Source organism: Pleurodeles waltl, chromosome 1_2, assembly GCF_031143425.1.
Source record: "Pleurodeles waltl isolate 20211129_DDA chromosome 1_2, aPleWal1.hap1.20221129, whole genome shotgun sequence".
In the NCBI taxonomy this organism is placed as follows: Eukaryota; Metazoa; Chordata; class Amphibia; order Caudata; family Salamandridae; genus Pleurodeles; species Pleurodeles waltl.
This window is the reverse complement of record NC_090437.1, coordinates 319,994,780-320,011,376: the sequence shown is the minus strand read 5'-3', so window position 1 is coordinate 320,011,376 and position 16,597 is coordinate 319,994,780. Positions and strand designations below refer to the sequence as shown.

Here is a 16,597-nt window from a genome sequence, read left to right as displayed (position 1 = left end):
CAAGAAGGTACGCTTGAAGACACTCAGACATGCATGCAACATTTGGATGTACTTTCGGAAGGTGCTAGAGATACCCTATTTTTGCAGCTCTGCCCCCATTTGGGATTCACCTGGTACTCCTGAATGCCTTACTGATAAATTATCAATTCCTTTGAGAGTGAGTGGGATTGTAAGATGGGGCCAGATAATGGAAGGACCAGAACTGTTAAGCTGGTCGACACTTTATGAAGGGACTGGAGGGACAGTCTCCAAATTCAAGTATCTTCAGATAGCTAGTTGGGTTAAATCGCAACAAACAGGAGAAATAGGAAGGAATATATGGGAAGGGAAATTAAACCAGAAAATCATTAATAAAGAAGTTGCTCTGTGGTACCATGCTCTGTGGAAGCAACAAGGGATGGGATATCCCTTCCCTTGTTGAAGTGGGGGGGGGATTTTTCCAACTCTAGATGTGAAATCTTTATGGTATAGGTCCTGCTCAGAATTGTGGTTCACGACCAGCCCGGCAGAGTTGAAGAAAAACCATTTGTTCACACTTCATAGGGTTTACTGGACGCCGGCCAGATTAACAGCTATCGGGAAAACTCAGAAAAACTGTCCGAGGTGTGGTGACGATAAGGCAAACGATATACACATGTTTTGGCAATGTTCAAAGTTGTGGGAATATTGGGAGGAGATAGGAAACACTCTAAAGATAATATTTAATGTGAAAGTAAAATTGGATCTTTCTATGGTGGTGTTTGGGGTCAGTGAACAGGGTATGAATTATCAAAAATTGTCAGCACATCAGGAACACTTGTTGTTTGTATTAATACTTTTGGCTAGACGAGAAATTTGTCGTAAATGGGTTGACCCCTTTCCCCCCCGTTCTAAGGATTGGCAAATATCTGTAAATCGAATGTGTATAATGGAACAACGAGGTCCCCTTTCTAGAAGGGATAACTTCTGGATGAATTGGGAAAATGTCTACCAATAGTATATTATTTCCTTTTTTTTTTTTTTTTTTTTTTTGTATATTACTGTTTTGCTGTCTGGTCTCCTCCTCGTGCAACTTAGTCCAATGATTAGTACTCCCCTTACCCAATACTGGGCGATGCTTTGGTTAAGACTAGGTTTCATAGAAAATAGTATATCCTGGTTGATGGCATACGATTGGGAGAATAATAATACGTAGACCAAACGGGACGACCCAAGGGTTACGTTTCCCCCGTCCGGAACTATTCTTCTTCTACCAAAGCATGGGTGATAATTATGAGGACAAAAAAAAAAAAAAAGAGCATGAAGTGTGGGTTCCAAGCACAGTTGTACAAACATGACTGGCTACTCTTTAGGAGGCGTGTTCTGAAATGTATTGGCATGCCTGAAGCTTCTTTAAAATGAGGGAATGGGGTTTGGAGGGTGAGGACACATTGGCACCCCTTCATCCCCCTTGATCTTGCACAGTGCTGAACACACTTCTCAGCTGCTTTCAAACGCTGGTAGATCCAGAAGAGCAGAAGCCGAAAGAGATAGGAATGTTGCCAAGCACCATCAGAAAAAAACAAGTTAGAGCTTTTGGTGTTGTAAATTCCTAACTGTACTTTTCTTGCCGCATACTTAGGAAAAATTAAAAGTAAAACAGTTGACATAAGCAAGCTCATTCAAAGCGCCTTGGCTGCCATCAGTGTGAGCGCAAAGGAGATACACAAAAGGAAAAATTTAAAGTAAAAAGTTGACATAAGCAAGCCGATTCAATACACCATGGCTGACATGAGCGCGAAGGAGACACACAAAAGGAAAAATGTAAGTAAAACAGTTGACGTACGCGAGCCAATTCAAAGCTCCAAGGCAACCATGAGCGTGCGCATGAAGGAGACACACAAAAGGAAAAATGTAAAGTAAAACAGCTGACATAAGTGAGCCGATTCAAAGCACCACGGCCACCATGAGCGCGACGGAGACACACAAAATAAAAAAATGTTCGCTCGCAGTCAAACATATCGGCAAACATGCAATTATCCATGTTACATGGTCGGACCCAAGGGCAGTAACAAAACTGCCTCAAGGAGGGACAAACGTTAAGCATTTACCAATGATTACAAAGGATTTTTGAAAGGCAAGCCCATAAACGAGTGAAAGTGATGGGTGTGAGGTGGGTGTGGTTAAAAGCCCACATAGATACCAAGACGTCAAAAAAGCAGCGCTTCTGCGCTGCTGTGCTCAACCTAAAAACAGGATTTACTCTTCTCTGCGCCGGCATGGGCAGGGACGTTTCAGTACATCGTTGGTATTACAATCTATAGATATTGTTCGCAACATACACCTTAGATTTTAGTAAACATCAATAAAGAAATACATTTTACTTAGCCCAAGAGCCGTGTGGTTTCGAAAGATAGATGGAATAAACTCAGCAGGAAACACAATCAAAGGAGTCTTTCAGTTACATATGAAAATAGCCAATGCTTTTGATGAAAGAAGAGTAACAAAATATTAAAATTCCACCGGACCAAAACTTGGAGGCTAATATATAATTAGCAAAGCTTTTTCAAACACACTCTAGTTGTCAAACGTTCTGTTGACTTGTCAATTGGTGTTTTTTCACAATTTGTGATGATAGTGAAATGATGTAGGATCCCATCGCTAATGGAGATAAATGAGGCACTTTTTGTATTTGATGTATGAAATCGGTCACATACATAGCTTCTAAAGGCATTTTTACATTATGGATGACAGCCAGTCTGCGGCCAAACAACATAAGCACATTCAGTCTTTTAGGTGACTGCTTAAACAGTTTTTCTTATAAGAACTGGAAGAAATGAGCAAAAATGCTAGTTTTCTCACTGTTTCCACTTCCAAAACCAGGCTCAAGTGGATATGATAAAAATAAAAAAGAACACAGTTAACGGAAACAACTTCCTGTGAAAAAAAGTAGTTTTATCGCACACAGTCCAAGCATACAGGAAGTAAAATGTGAAAGTAAATGTTTGTGGGTCAAAACAGGACTGAGATTTAAAACCTTCCAACGCCTTCCGTACCGGGAAAGGCTGCTTCCCCGCTAACCTTTTCACCAAGCTCAGCCCCACAAATCACTTCACACAGCAAGTAAAAAATGTAGGGCCATCCAAACCTCCATATGCATGTTGACCTCTGATCCTTAAACTAAATGTTTCCTCTCCTGACTCCATGGGTCTTTTATTTTTTAGAACCTCCTCATTGAGTGATAGGCCCTGCCAAAGAGATTCTCACGGCCTTTAGGACACAGATTCAGAAAACACAAAACACATATCCCCCGGGGACCCACAATGGAAATATTGATCTTCCTGTACACTTTTCATATTCCTGCCTTGTCACAAAGCATCACTGTGGCTTAAATAAGGTGAAAATCAATAGGGGGTCTCTATTCTAAACTTGCATAAAGTCAGGATGATACCATGAATGAGGATATACACATTGGATATACACATTCATTAAATACATTTGGGCCGAAGTCTTATTTTCTGCATTTTAGTAGCATTAGACATTTAGCATAATCACCTTTGGAGGGATACAATGAAGTGAAAAGTATATAAAAGAATATCGAAAAGAATAGGCACAGAAAAAGTGCAGGAAGCAACAAGTAGGACTAGTGAGAAAGGGTGGTGTCAGAACCCCTTTTAGAGCGCCACAGGGCAGGCAGGGGTTACAGGGCCTCACTATGGTTGTTGGGGCCTTTTACTCCTGCTGTGGTGGGGCCAGCCTACTGTGTGACTAGGCCTGGTACCACCTATAAGTACTTGACTGTCAGTGGTTACACAGGTTCAGCAGTCCAAGTCTTTCGAGGGGGAGGTAGTGTGCCAGTGAAGGTGTAAACACACAACTCAATGCACCCCGCAACAATGCCAATAAATCAGGTCCAGCCCAATACTGAGGCAGTGACCAAAATGTAACAGCCCCCTCCTGCGCTCTGGTGCATGTTCCCATGATTTCAGCACTGTGACTGAAGTGCTGAGGTCTGTGCCAGGCAGAGTACCCTTGGCAAGGTTGGAAGCTTCTCAAGTGGTGGAGAGCCCCCTTATGCTGTGTATGTGTAATTAGTTCTATTATTACTCTTCTAATTTCCTCCTAGCTGTACCACTGTCAGAAGTGCATGACTTGATTCACTTCTGTTTCAGACTTCTCGGTTATGCTTTTTGCCTATTGATTTTGTGACCACACCAGAGATCTTGTTAAGACAGAACTTGTTTTTGCAACTAGTACTACAGCATCTAAAGCCCAATGTACAAAACATTGTGATTATCGTTTTCATGCAAAAGGAGTTACACTTTCACTCACAATTATGAAATCCTGATTCTGCTAATCGAGAATTGCATATGAAAGACCTAAATTCCACCTAAAATGGGAACATTTCAACACTAATAAACTTGGGCTTCGGGAGGAGCATTTTTTGGTTCCAATCGAATGGCAGGAATTGGGTGAACACCAACAGAACTGTAACTTCGAATAGTTCTGCAAACACGATCATATTTTTTATGTGGGGGTGTGTTTTAAAGGATTTCACCTCATGAAGAATCTATTTTCCATTCACAAGTGGGGAAAGCAATAAAAAATAAATGTGCAAATGGACATTTACGCCACACATATTCCTGTGCATTGGCCACAGGATTAAGTTTAGGGCAGTCGGAGACTGCATGGAATTCTGTGATTTGCTTGAGTTGCTTGCATAAAACTAACAGTTGTGTAAATTGTCTAAATTTTGAAATATATGTAAGCCTAAAATGCTCGAGATTTTTAGATTTTTCCTGATTAAAAATGGGTAGAAATTGGATTCTTGTAAAAGAGACAGATGTTTAAATACAGGTGACTCACAATCAGCCACAATAACCTACACCGGGGCGCTCCATGAGGCTAGTTTGCATTGGCTGGGGAGAAGGAACCAAACAGGACCAGTGGGAGAGGTTCTGTGCAGTTTACAGACACCAAAGACTGCATACAAACCTCTTCCTTCCCGATAAGGTCTTCTCAGTAACGTTACTGCAAAATCTTTTGCCTGCCATCTTGGACTGGGACTATCGCTGAGTGCTAATGGCATGAAGTTCCAAGGAAGCGGCCGCCTACTTCTTCCGTTGTTTATCTTTACTAGAGGGAGCCTCCCGAATAGACTGAAGACAAACTTCCATAGCTAATTAAGACCCTCACCTGCATAGCCTGTCCCAGGTTAAATTCAACAAGAAGTCTTTCCTGCCAGACAATACTTTCAACTGAAATCCTCAATCACAGCTGTATAAAGCAACCACCCTATTCACTAAGCATTAGTGTAAATGTGGAGGAAGACAGGCATCATACAACAACACACAAACTACAGTACCAATAATTAAAACTGTGTTCTGAGTGACCTCTGCAGTGACAAATATCTAAGAACAAATCTAATGCCTGGCCATAAAGCATCGCATCAGCAGTTTTTTTTCTGAAGCCTTGTCCAACAAGGCCAAAGACACAAGTGGGGTCTTTTTAATTATGGCTGCCCCTGACATTGTGCTGGACTCTCTCCTCTCGGAATAGCAAGTAATCAAACTATCGATGTGAACAACTCAGCAAGCCACACTGGAAACCAACAATGAGGTTCCATTTACATGCTCGAACCTCACGCTATCCAAAAGATCTTTAACAGCAGCACTAAGCGGCTGGATGAGAAAGATGGAAATCTTCTAGCCATCCTGAACTACAGTGAGGAAATGTGGAACCTGCATAAGAGAATCGTGGACCTGGAAGATCACAGCAAGTGTTTGAAAATTCGAATTGTTGATCCAGAAAAAGAAGAGGAAGCAAATGTATTCTTCTTGAAAAGGTTCATGCAAGACATATTTCAAGTGATGGTTACTTCATGTCTTGATGTCCAACGACCCCATAGTGCGTGGTCCTATGCTCATACCAAATCTAGCTCACCCAGAACCATCATAGCTTAGGCGAGACACATTTTTATGTATGGCGAAAAACATGACCACTTTCAGAAGGAGTAACCACACATTTTAATTTCAGCCGATTTTCCAATTAAACTAATTTACTATGGAAGAAGGTTTGGTTTTAAGACCAGTACTGGAAAAGATGAACATTAGGCTGGACTTGTTAGCGCTGCCATAGTGCTGGTAACAACTGACAGTCAGACAGTTAAATACTATGAACCGAGTGCTCTTGAACAATACCTGGATTTCTTCGGTGATGATGAAAAAGATGCAGACTTGCCTGCACACCTTCGTACTGATGCATGTATTTCTGCTCCGACAGACAAACCCTGGGAAAAGCAGAGTTCGGCAGAGACTAATCAGCATCCAATGTTAAGAAGTGTTACAGTTGAGAGTGGCTGCTCGGAGAGACTCCCTCCTATAAACATATTGAAATTCAGATCTCCACTGAAATCGGCAGACTGCAGATCTTAGGAAGAGTTTAGTCTCAAGTACTTATCCAGGATGATGTCCCTGAAAGTGCTTTTATGGAAATGTAATATTATAAGAAAGGGCCCCGTAGCACACTAACGAGCAATGGTGCAGACTCTGGCTGTAAAGGTGTAAAGCCGATCTTTATAAAGCTAGCTGCTGAGTGTTAATTGTTCTATCAGCAATCTACACTATTTTTTTTTATTTTTTGCATTCAGATTTTGTATTTCTGTTGTCCTCCTTGCTCTTTTCTGAATTGTGGCAACCCTACTGCACTCGTCAGATTAATCAAACAGCAAAGGTTGAACAAGAACCTGACATACCTGCAATTCTCCCAGACCTAAAACATAAAGCCATGTTTATTCAATTGAAACACCTCAACAGCAGGCCTTTGAATGTCAATGGCCTCTTGACCTATGTCAAAATGAAAAAGTGCTATAATGCATAACCATTAAATATTCAGACATTTTTCTGCTGCAATAGCCCTCCTCTTTATCACTTGGAGAAAAGAAAAGGGACTGCAAGGTTAGAGTGGTATCCCCCTCCAATGTTTCAGTCCTGGAATGCACCCTGTTGGTTTTGAAGTCAGAGCTGCCTGCCAGAAGAGGAGAGGAGTATCAATCCTCTCCACAAAAGACTAATGGTGCATGTATTGAAGGCATAGACATATGTAAAAATAGATAAGTATTCATGAATCCTTGGTTACATAAAAATCACCATCATTCGTTCTGTCACCATCAAGAGGCTTTTTCACTCTTCTTCGATCATTCATAGCATTTGGCTCTTCTGGACTGGAGTTTAATGGGTGATTAGAATCTGGTCTTGGACTAAGTACTGAGCCCAGCTCTTGAGGTTCTCTTGCCAAGTATAACGAACAGCTGCTAAAACCTGTATCAGATGATCCATGACGAAAGACTTAGCAGTAACGAAAAGGAGACTGAAAAGCGATAAGTGGGCCTGGAGGAGAAGATGCCATCTTGCACAAAAACATTACAGTACTACACCAATTCCTGAAAGACTTCAGATTTTGACACAGCTAAATATTCTCTAAACTCTAAACTCTATTTAGTTCTCTGTCAAGACTTAAGATGAAACACTACTAAATAAGGCGAGAAAGCAGGCCACATACTAATGCTACAACTGAAACAGTTAAAAACAACCTTCAAGAACTCAGTGCTAAAAAACGTCACAGGCCAGACCATAACACACCCAAAGGCAATATCTGAATAATTCATCTCCTTTTTTCGAAATTATATGGAACTGCAGATGACCAATCCCTAAAGAATGAAGGGAAAGTTCTGGAACCCTTACTATTACCTGTATTGACATAGGATCACAGCAAACCCTTAGAAGGTGATGTAACAACAGAGGCGGTTGTGTAAGCCAGAAGAACTAATCATACTGGGAACTTCTCCTGAGGAGGATTGCTTACACATCAAATTCTGCAAGTTTACAGTGGCCACACCAATATTATGTAAGATGATCAATGATGTGATTGTTAGAGTGTGCCTGTGTGTTGAATTCAAAAGAGCCACAGAGTCATTTATCTCCAACCCTGCCAAAAAAAACCTGCACTGTGCCAATTACAGGCCTATACTCTTATAAATACAGACATTACAATACTGGCCGCAGTTTTAGCAATTAGCCTGCAGAAAGTACCTTCCATTCCTCTAAAGACGCCAAATGGGCCTTATTACAGGTTGAACACCCAGGCTTAGTTTTCCAGTTTGTCTTGATATAAAATAAATTAGTCCTAAAGCAAGGAGATGCACCTGACTGCTGTCAGTGCGAAACGTTCCCCAGGTAGACAACCCTTTCATTGGCTCCCCTAAATAATTAAATATTTGCGTATATTTCTGTGTCTGAACTTAAAGCAAAGAAAAATGTAGGGAATCTAGTGGAAAAAATCAATCAAAGACTTTGCCAAAAGGGAAAAGTTAAAATATCTTTATAGGGCAGAGTTCAAGCAATAAAAATATTAGAGTCGCCTGGGTTTAATTAAGCATAATTTTCAGACTGCTAAGCATACATGAACTATTTTCACACAGGATCGACAGGGAAGTTTATGCCTATCTATGGGCAATATTCCATGAGACTCGAGATGGCAAAACACAAGTATCCACATAATCAGGAGGACCATGTCTACCTCCCATTGTCTTTTATTGTGATGCACATCAAATGTCTCGCCTGGACTTTCACTTTTCTTCAACCCTAGAAACCTAGGACTAGGTCTTCATTGAGTGGTGATTGGGCAATTGGTCCACCATAGAGGAAGGAACCCATCTTGTGACCCGATAACCCCACCTTCACAGCGACAAGGAGAATTTGAGATCAACCTCATGTAAAGTGGACAGCTCCTTGCATGCAACATCTCCAATCTGGCACAAAGCAGGAACCAAATAGGAGGCTACCATTTTCAATGGTCTGACTGATCGTGCAAAGGGCTACTGACCACAGACAAACTACTACAGAATGGTGCCTTTAAATCATTTGAAGAACTGCAAGACTAGTTTGATAACCCTCAGAACCAGCTATGACAGTAACTGCTACTAAAGGACCAAGGGTCCAGAGCTTTTTGACATCCCTGATTCACAGGTCCCTTAAACAGTTGACTTACTTTATTGAAGTGACATCCGGAATTTACAATGTTCTGATTGAAGATTTGATCTCCACCTCTTTCATGGCTGTACTTGATAGACCCATTGCTTGGATACTTTGTATATTTCTTGCTTTATCCCTCTAGATTTTATTCTCATAATCCATCCAGATACGTTCTCTGTGTTTCATACTGTACAACTGATACAGTTGACAAACAATGTTTAATAAGTGTAGAAGTTACTTTGGCATGAAGGCTGCTCTCTTGTACCTTTCTGAACCTCAAGTGAAGAAGACAAAATTGAATCATACCATTCAGAGCGCATCAAAAAGGTCACACTACTAGGGAAATATAGACATATTGTGAGAGAAAGAGATCTTACCTGGTAGATTCTTGGCAGGATCATTGTGGCTTGGACTATCTGATTGTCCAGATTCTGGGAAGAGACAGAAGAACTAGTAAATATCTAATGCAAAACAGTTCTGTAACATTAATTAAAAAAACAACATGTGAGTGTGCAAACATGTTATATTTATTGCTATGGCCATATCGTCCCACTATAATGATCATATGCTGATAGTGAAACACCTGTCACATTTTGCAGAGGTATCTCAGACAGACCAGCTATAGAAGTAGACAAGGCAAGTAACATACAAATGATGCAGTATACTTGTACAAAACGAATTGTGTGGTAGCATTCAGCATCCACTTTGGATTTGTATTTCAAGTATGTAGCATAAAAAATACATTTTTAGTCTGCTGTGACTAAAAACCTATAAGCAAAATCTGAATGAGCCACACTAGCGTTCACACCAATGCTAACTTTATGTTATATGTTCTAAGAAATACATTACATTCAATGAAGAATTTGGGCCCTCAAAGTCTGCACCAAGTCTCATGGTGCCATAGTCAACAAATAAGTGTGTTCAGGGGTGTGTGAGTGTCCATTCATGTCTGTGAATATGCGTGAGCGACGAAAAGTAAACATGTACAATATGCGTGGGGTGGCATCTGACATGTACAACGTGTGGTACAGTTTGTAAGATACTGGACGTTCACGTGCTACATTTACAACTGCTCTGTGACTTGGACACTACAATGGCATTGATGAACCAATTTTATTGTCCGTGCTTTGGGGCTCATAGCCTAAGTATGATGAGCAAACTTCATGAAACTGCAAACAATATAAAAACTTGCAGGTGAGATATGATAAACATGACAGGTGAGCTTATGATGTTCCCATCTGCTTGCACACAATACAACCCAAAGCTGAATATTTGCTCAGCAGTGGCTTTTGGAATCAAAAAAGGCCCTATGAAACCGTGGTGTCTCAACAGTGTCAGCAGCACTATTTAATTTGGTAACTGGTGGTCAATGGGCACTCCAAACAGATGGCAACCCAGGCTATCGTACCTATGGCACTAATGATGGCTAGGCCCCTGGCAACTAAATTCTAAGTGGGATAAAATGCCACACCCAGTGGTCGAAACCACAACAAAACCTAGGAAATGGACATCTTTGCTTACATTCAGATTCCCATAACCATAATTGAAGGTTTGAGTGAAGGAAGGCAACCAGGCCAAGAGAAGGCCATATATATTTGCACCCTAGCCTTCAATTGCTTGAATCCACAAATGCTGCTAGTGCATTGCAAAGAGAAAGAGGGAAAACTGCTCAAGAAAACACCCAATCACATACCCACCCACATTCTGCACTAATCAGCTGCAGTTACCGAAGAAACAATGCATATCCCTCAGAAACAACCCAGCTGGTGTAGATCTCCGCAGCAGGCAATTCAAGTCATTTCTTAGTCCGAACCAAATCTCCCTAAGTGTATTGTGGATGACACTGAATGTAGGGCCATGAAACCCTCATAACATTTCTTCCATTCCCCGAACAGATCCATGCGCTCTCCAGAGAAGGGCACTAACAGTGCATTTTCCTTCTTCATATCACCAAAACCCTCACCATGTGCTAGATTGCAAGTAAGGTGGCCCAGGGCCCAACATTCGCCCACACAAGCACATGGATGTGGAGTTTGTAAGCTTAGGTATGCTTTTTTACATTTTTCTTTTTAAAATATCGATTGTTCAAATACAATAATAGTACAAACATAATACTAAGTCATCTGGTTGCATACATCACATTATACAGCGCACTTGGTAATTGCCCAAGTTATTATTAAAGATAGAGGATTTCAATGTCATGGTAAGACTACAATAACTCATCTAATACATCTACTATGCAATAAATTCAAACACTCATCCGCTATTTAATTACACTAAGCATTATAAATTGACTTCCTTTAATTATTTCTTCTGGATACTGAGCTGATTTACTTTATGGATGTCTATAGTATTAATCTTTTTTATTTCAAATAACATAATATAGTGAGAGCAATAAACCTTACACTGTTTGCTGGCAAAAAGCATGTTGGTAATTGAGAATCTACTGCTTATAAATGTTCATTTGAGCTATCTGTACATATTCAAAAGCCTCTCATGCGACTGTGGGCCCTCAGACACACAATGGTAACCTTCTGCCCATGTTCGTTACCCTAAAGACATACACCTACTTACTTAAATGCTGTCCCCTAGTGGCTGTTCTGCTTGGTCGCTCTCAAAGTTGGAGACGCCTTTTAAAGAACACACCAGCATTTTGTAAACAGAAGTAGAGAATGTGACATTTTAGGCAGCTTCTCTGCAATCTATATGAACCAATGTAGGTAGGTAGGTGTCCTTTACAAGCACCATCATACTCACTAACTAATGCACACGATCACCACTGCGTGGAATACAAACCCTTAGTAAAATGTTGCATTATTTATTAAGCCGCAACAACTTCCCGAACACTTGCAAAGCTATATGTTGCTCTAATAATGCATTATAGCATTGTATAGCACTGTAAAATACTTTGTGTGACCCATTGGAAATCAGACTGGCACAGAGCTGCAAATGACACAGAGCCTTTTCTATGCAACACCCCTCCTCTCCCGCAACCCCAGCATCATCAAGAAAGATAAACATGGTTAGCAAGGCCCAGAGCATTAACCCAACAGGACCTAATCTGCTAGTGATATGACCTTCTGCTGTCCTGTCACACTAGTGTTTTAAACTGCTCACATTGAGCTTCTGCATTAATACCTTATCTCTTGATATTCTGTTATAGTGAAACAACCACATCATGTTAATCACTCACACAATACTGGCTCAACCCTCATCACTCGTCAACGCTTGCCAACATTTTCCAAGGGACATAAGCTATGCTGGTCTAGACTTACTATGTACATGTATTTTCTCTCTCACCTTCACTTACTCTTTCTCTTCCTCTCCTCTCTCAAACACATTGTTATTTCAGGTCCTGAGCTCGCCCCCCACGACCGCAGCACCAACCTGCTGCCTCCTGCCTCTGTCCCCCGACCACGCTGCTGTTTGCGTGTTCGAGGCCCTCCTCCACCCGCAGGCATCCTCCTGCACCTCATCCCTGGGGTCTAGTGGGCTCTGACTAGCTTCACTTGACCCGTGTGCCGCTTTCCGCCGTCCTGTAAGTTGTTTTTCTCATTTTTCTGCGCCTCGCCTCCGGCGCTTCTGCCCCCGTTGTGCCCCTCTGATTGCTGTTTCCCCGATCGTGTACTGTGCCATTACTGTATTTCATACTGTGTGTTTTCATATTGTGACTGCCTTTAATTTCGCTCGTTTTTTGTGCCTTTTGCCCCTTGTGCGCTCTCCCTGCTCTACGATCCCTGCCGCTGCCTCCCTGCGGCCCTGCCCCCATTCGCCGCTCCCTCCCGCCTCCCGCCTCCCAGCTGCTCCTCCCTCCCCCTCCCTTCTTAATGGCTGGCGCTGCGCGTCGCGAGTGAGCGACCTCTGACCTGTTTCAGGTCCTGAGCTCGCCCCCCACGACCTCAGCACCAACCTGCTGCCTCCTGCCTCTGTCCCCCGACCACGCTGCTGTTTGCGTGTTCGAGGCCCTCCTCCACCCGCAGGCATCCTCCTGCGCCTCATCCCTGGGGTCTAGTGGGCTCTGACTAGCTTCACTTGACCCGTGTGCCGCTTTCCGCCGTCCTGTAAGTTGTTTTTCTCATTTTTCTGCGCCTCGCCTCCGGCGCTTCTGCCCCCGTTGTGCCCCTCTGATTGCTGTTTCCCCGATCGTGTACTGTGCCATTACTGTATTTCATACTGTGTGTTTTCATATTGTGACTGCCTTTAATTTCGCTCATTTTTTGTGCCTTTTGCCCCTTGTGCGCTCCCCCTGCTCTCCGATCCCTGCCGCTGCCTCCCTGCGGCCCCGCCCCCCTCGCGCCCCCATTCGCCGCTCCCTCCCGCCTCCCGCCTCCCAGCTGCTCCTCCCTCCCCCCTCCCTTCTTAATGGCTGGCGCTGCGCGTCGCGAGTGAGCGACCTCTGACCTGTTTCAGGTCCTGAGCTCGCCCCCCACGACCGCAGCACCAACCTGCTGCCTCCTGCCTCTGTCCCCCGACCACGCTGCTGTTTGCGTGTTCGAGGCCCTCCTCCACCCGCAGGCATCCTCCTGCGCCTCATCCCTGGGGTCTAGTGGGCTCTAACTAGCTTCACTTGACCCGTGTGCCGCTTTCCGCCGTCCTGTAAGTTGTTTTTCTCATTTTTCTGCGCCTCGCCTCCGGCGCTTCTGCCCCCGTTGTGCCCCTCTGATTGCTGTTTCCCCGATCGTGTACTGTGCCATTACTGTATTTCATACTGTGTGTTTTCATATTGTGACTGCCTTTAATTTCGCTCGTTTTTTGTGCCTTTTGCCCCTTGTGCGCTCCCCCTGCTCTCCGATCCCTGCTGCTGCTTCCCTGCGGCCCCGCCCCCCTCGCGCCCCCATTCGCCGCTCCCTCCCGCCTCCCAGCTGCTCCTCCCTCCCCCCTCCCTTCTTAATGGCTGGCGCTGCGCGTCCGCGCAGCGGGCGTGCCGCTGGCGCGCCGGAGGCGTGCCAGAGGCAAGCCCGTCTGCGCCCGTCCGCGCCCAGCGCCACCCCCCCCTGGTCCCCGCGCCCCCCGCAGCCCCTGCGTCCGCTACTCAACCAACGAACTCCGCGCACTCAACCCCGGCCCCTCCGCAGAGTGCTTCCTTGCAACCCCGAAGCACACAAAAGGACCCTTCTCCTGCCGCGCCTGCAACTTCTCCTGCGACAGAACGGCGAAGCCAACAACAAGAACTTCCAACACCAACCACCTGAACTGCATCCTCATCAACACACGCTCCGCACGAAAACACGCCATCGAACTCTGGGACTTACTCGACACCACCGCCCCTGACGTGGCCTTCCTGACCGAAACCTGGTGGAACGACTCCTCGGCCCCGGACATCGCAATCGCCATACCGGAGGGATACAAAATCACCAGAAGAGATCGAACCAACGGAATCGGCGGCGGAATAGCCATCGCCCACAAATCTACCCTCAAAATCCACACCCACACGGACGACACCCTCAAGACAGCCGAACACCTCCACTTCCAGATCCACACGGACCCCAACACGACCCTCAGAGGAACCCTCATACCGCCCTCCAGGACCAAGAGCCCCCTTCAGCAACACCATCGCCGACCTCGCGAGCACCCACGCCCTCGCTTCCCCAGACTACATCCTCCTGGGAGATCTAAACTACCATCTGGAAAATAACAACGACGTCAACACCGCATCACTGACCTCCAACCTCCTCAACCTCGGACTCCGTCAACTGGTCAACACTCCCACCCACATCGCCGGACACACTCTTGACCCCCTCTTCACCTCAAGTAACCACATCTCTTTCAGCCACACCTCCGAACTCCACTGGACCGACCATCACTGCGTCCACTTTTCCTATACGAAAATCACCGAACACCACCGCATCCCCCTACCTCCTCACCGCCGCTGGGGAAAAATCACCCAAGACCAACTAACCAGCACCCTCATCAAAAACCCACCACCCGACTCAACCGACCCGAGCCCTGCCGCCATCAACCTCCATCAATGGATCCTCGACTGCGCCAACACCTTAGCCCCACTCAAGAAACCCACCGCCAACCAAGGAAAGAAAAAACCAGCCTGGTTCACAGACGAACTGACCGCCTCCAAAAGCCGCTGCCAGAAGCTCAAGAAGAAGTGGATCTTAGAGCGCACACCCGACAACCTTGCCTCCCTCAAAGACGCCAACCGTGAACACCACCAACGGATCCGAGTCGCCAAGCGCGCCCACTTCACTGAACGCATCAACAACAACGCCCACGACTGCAAAGAACTCTTTGGCATCGTAAAGGAACTCTCAAACCCCAACGCCAACTCCAACGACATCCCGCCCTCCCAGAAACTCTGCGACGACCTCTCCACCTTCTTCCACCAGAAAATCACAACCATCCACGACAGCTTCAACACCACTCCGCCGCCAGACCCCACCCCTGACATCTCCACAGACGCCTGCCGCCTCACAGCCTGGACCCACGTGGACGACACCGAAACAATGACAACCATGAACACCATCCACTCAGGCTCCCCCTCGGACCCATGCCCACATCACGTGTTCAACAAAGCCAACGCCATCATCGCCCCCAAACTCCGCAAGATCATCAACCTCTCCTTCGACTCCGCCACCTTCCCAGACAGCTGGAAACACGCAGAAATCCAACCCCTTCTCAAGAAACCCAAGCCTGACCCCAACGACCTCAAAAACTTCCGACCGATCTCTCTCCTCCCTTTTCCAGCAAAAGTCATCGAGAAGATCGTCAACACCCAGCTCGCCCTCTTCCTCGAAGACAACTCCATCCTAGACCCCTCTCAATCCGGTTTCAGACGAAACCACAGCACCGAGACTGCACTCCTCGCCGCCACAGATGACATCAGAACTCAAATGGACAACGGCGAAACCTCGGCCCTCATCCTCCTCGACCTATCTGCCGCTTTTGACACAGTCTGCCACCGCACCCTACTGACCCGCCTCCATGAAGCCGGCATCCAAGATAAAGCCCTCAACTGGATCTCATCCTTCCTCTCCGACAGAACCCAGAGAGTACGACTCTCCCCTTTCCGCTCCAAAGCCACCAACCTCATCTGCGGCGTCCCCCAAGGCTCCTCCCTCAGCCCTACGTTGTTCAACGTCTACATGGCCCCCTCGCTAAACTGGCCCGCCAACATCACCTCAGCATCATCTCCTACGCTGACGACACCCAGCTCGTCCTCTCCCTGACCAAAGACCCACTCACCGCCAAAACCAACCTCCACGAGGGACTAAAAGCCATCGCCGAGTGGATGAACGACAGCCGCCTGAAGCTCAACTCCGACAAGACGGAAGTCCTCATCCTGGGGCGCACCCCTTCGGCCTGGAACGACTCCTGGTGGCCCACCGACTTCGGTCCCCCACCCACCCCAGCCAGCCATGCAAGAAACCTCGGCTTCATCCTGGACTCCGCCCTCACCATGTCCAAACAGGTCAGCGCCGTCTCCTCTTCCTGCTTCAACACCCTTCGAATGCTCCGCAGAATTTTCAAGTGGATCCCAACAGGAACCAGAAAGACGGTGACCCAAGCCCTCGTCAGTAGCAGACTTGACTACAGCAACGCACTCTACACAGGCATCCCAACAAAAGACATCAAACGACTCCAGCGTATCCAAAATG

The 16,597-nt window shown here is 45.5% G+C and overlaps 1 protein-coding gene across 8 annotated transcripts in view; it reads right to left on the bottom strand.

The window, feature by feature from the left end:
* NFIB (nuclear factor I B) overlaps window positions 1-16,597 on the bottom strand; it is a 362,435-nt gene that overhangs the window by 178,650 nt on the left and 167,188 nt on the right. For all 8 annotated transcript variants that reach the window (XM_069238881.1, XM_069238864.1, XM_069238898.1 and 5 more), the window contains exon 3: window positions 9,368-9,421. In XM_069238881.1, the coding sequence (XP_069094982.1) occupies window positions 9,368-9,421 (54 nt within the window). The remainder of the gene's footprint in view (window positions 1-9,367; window positions 9,422-16,597) is intronic.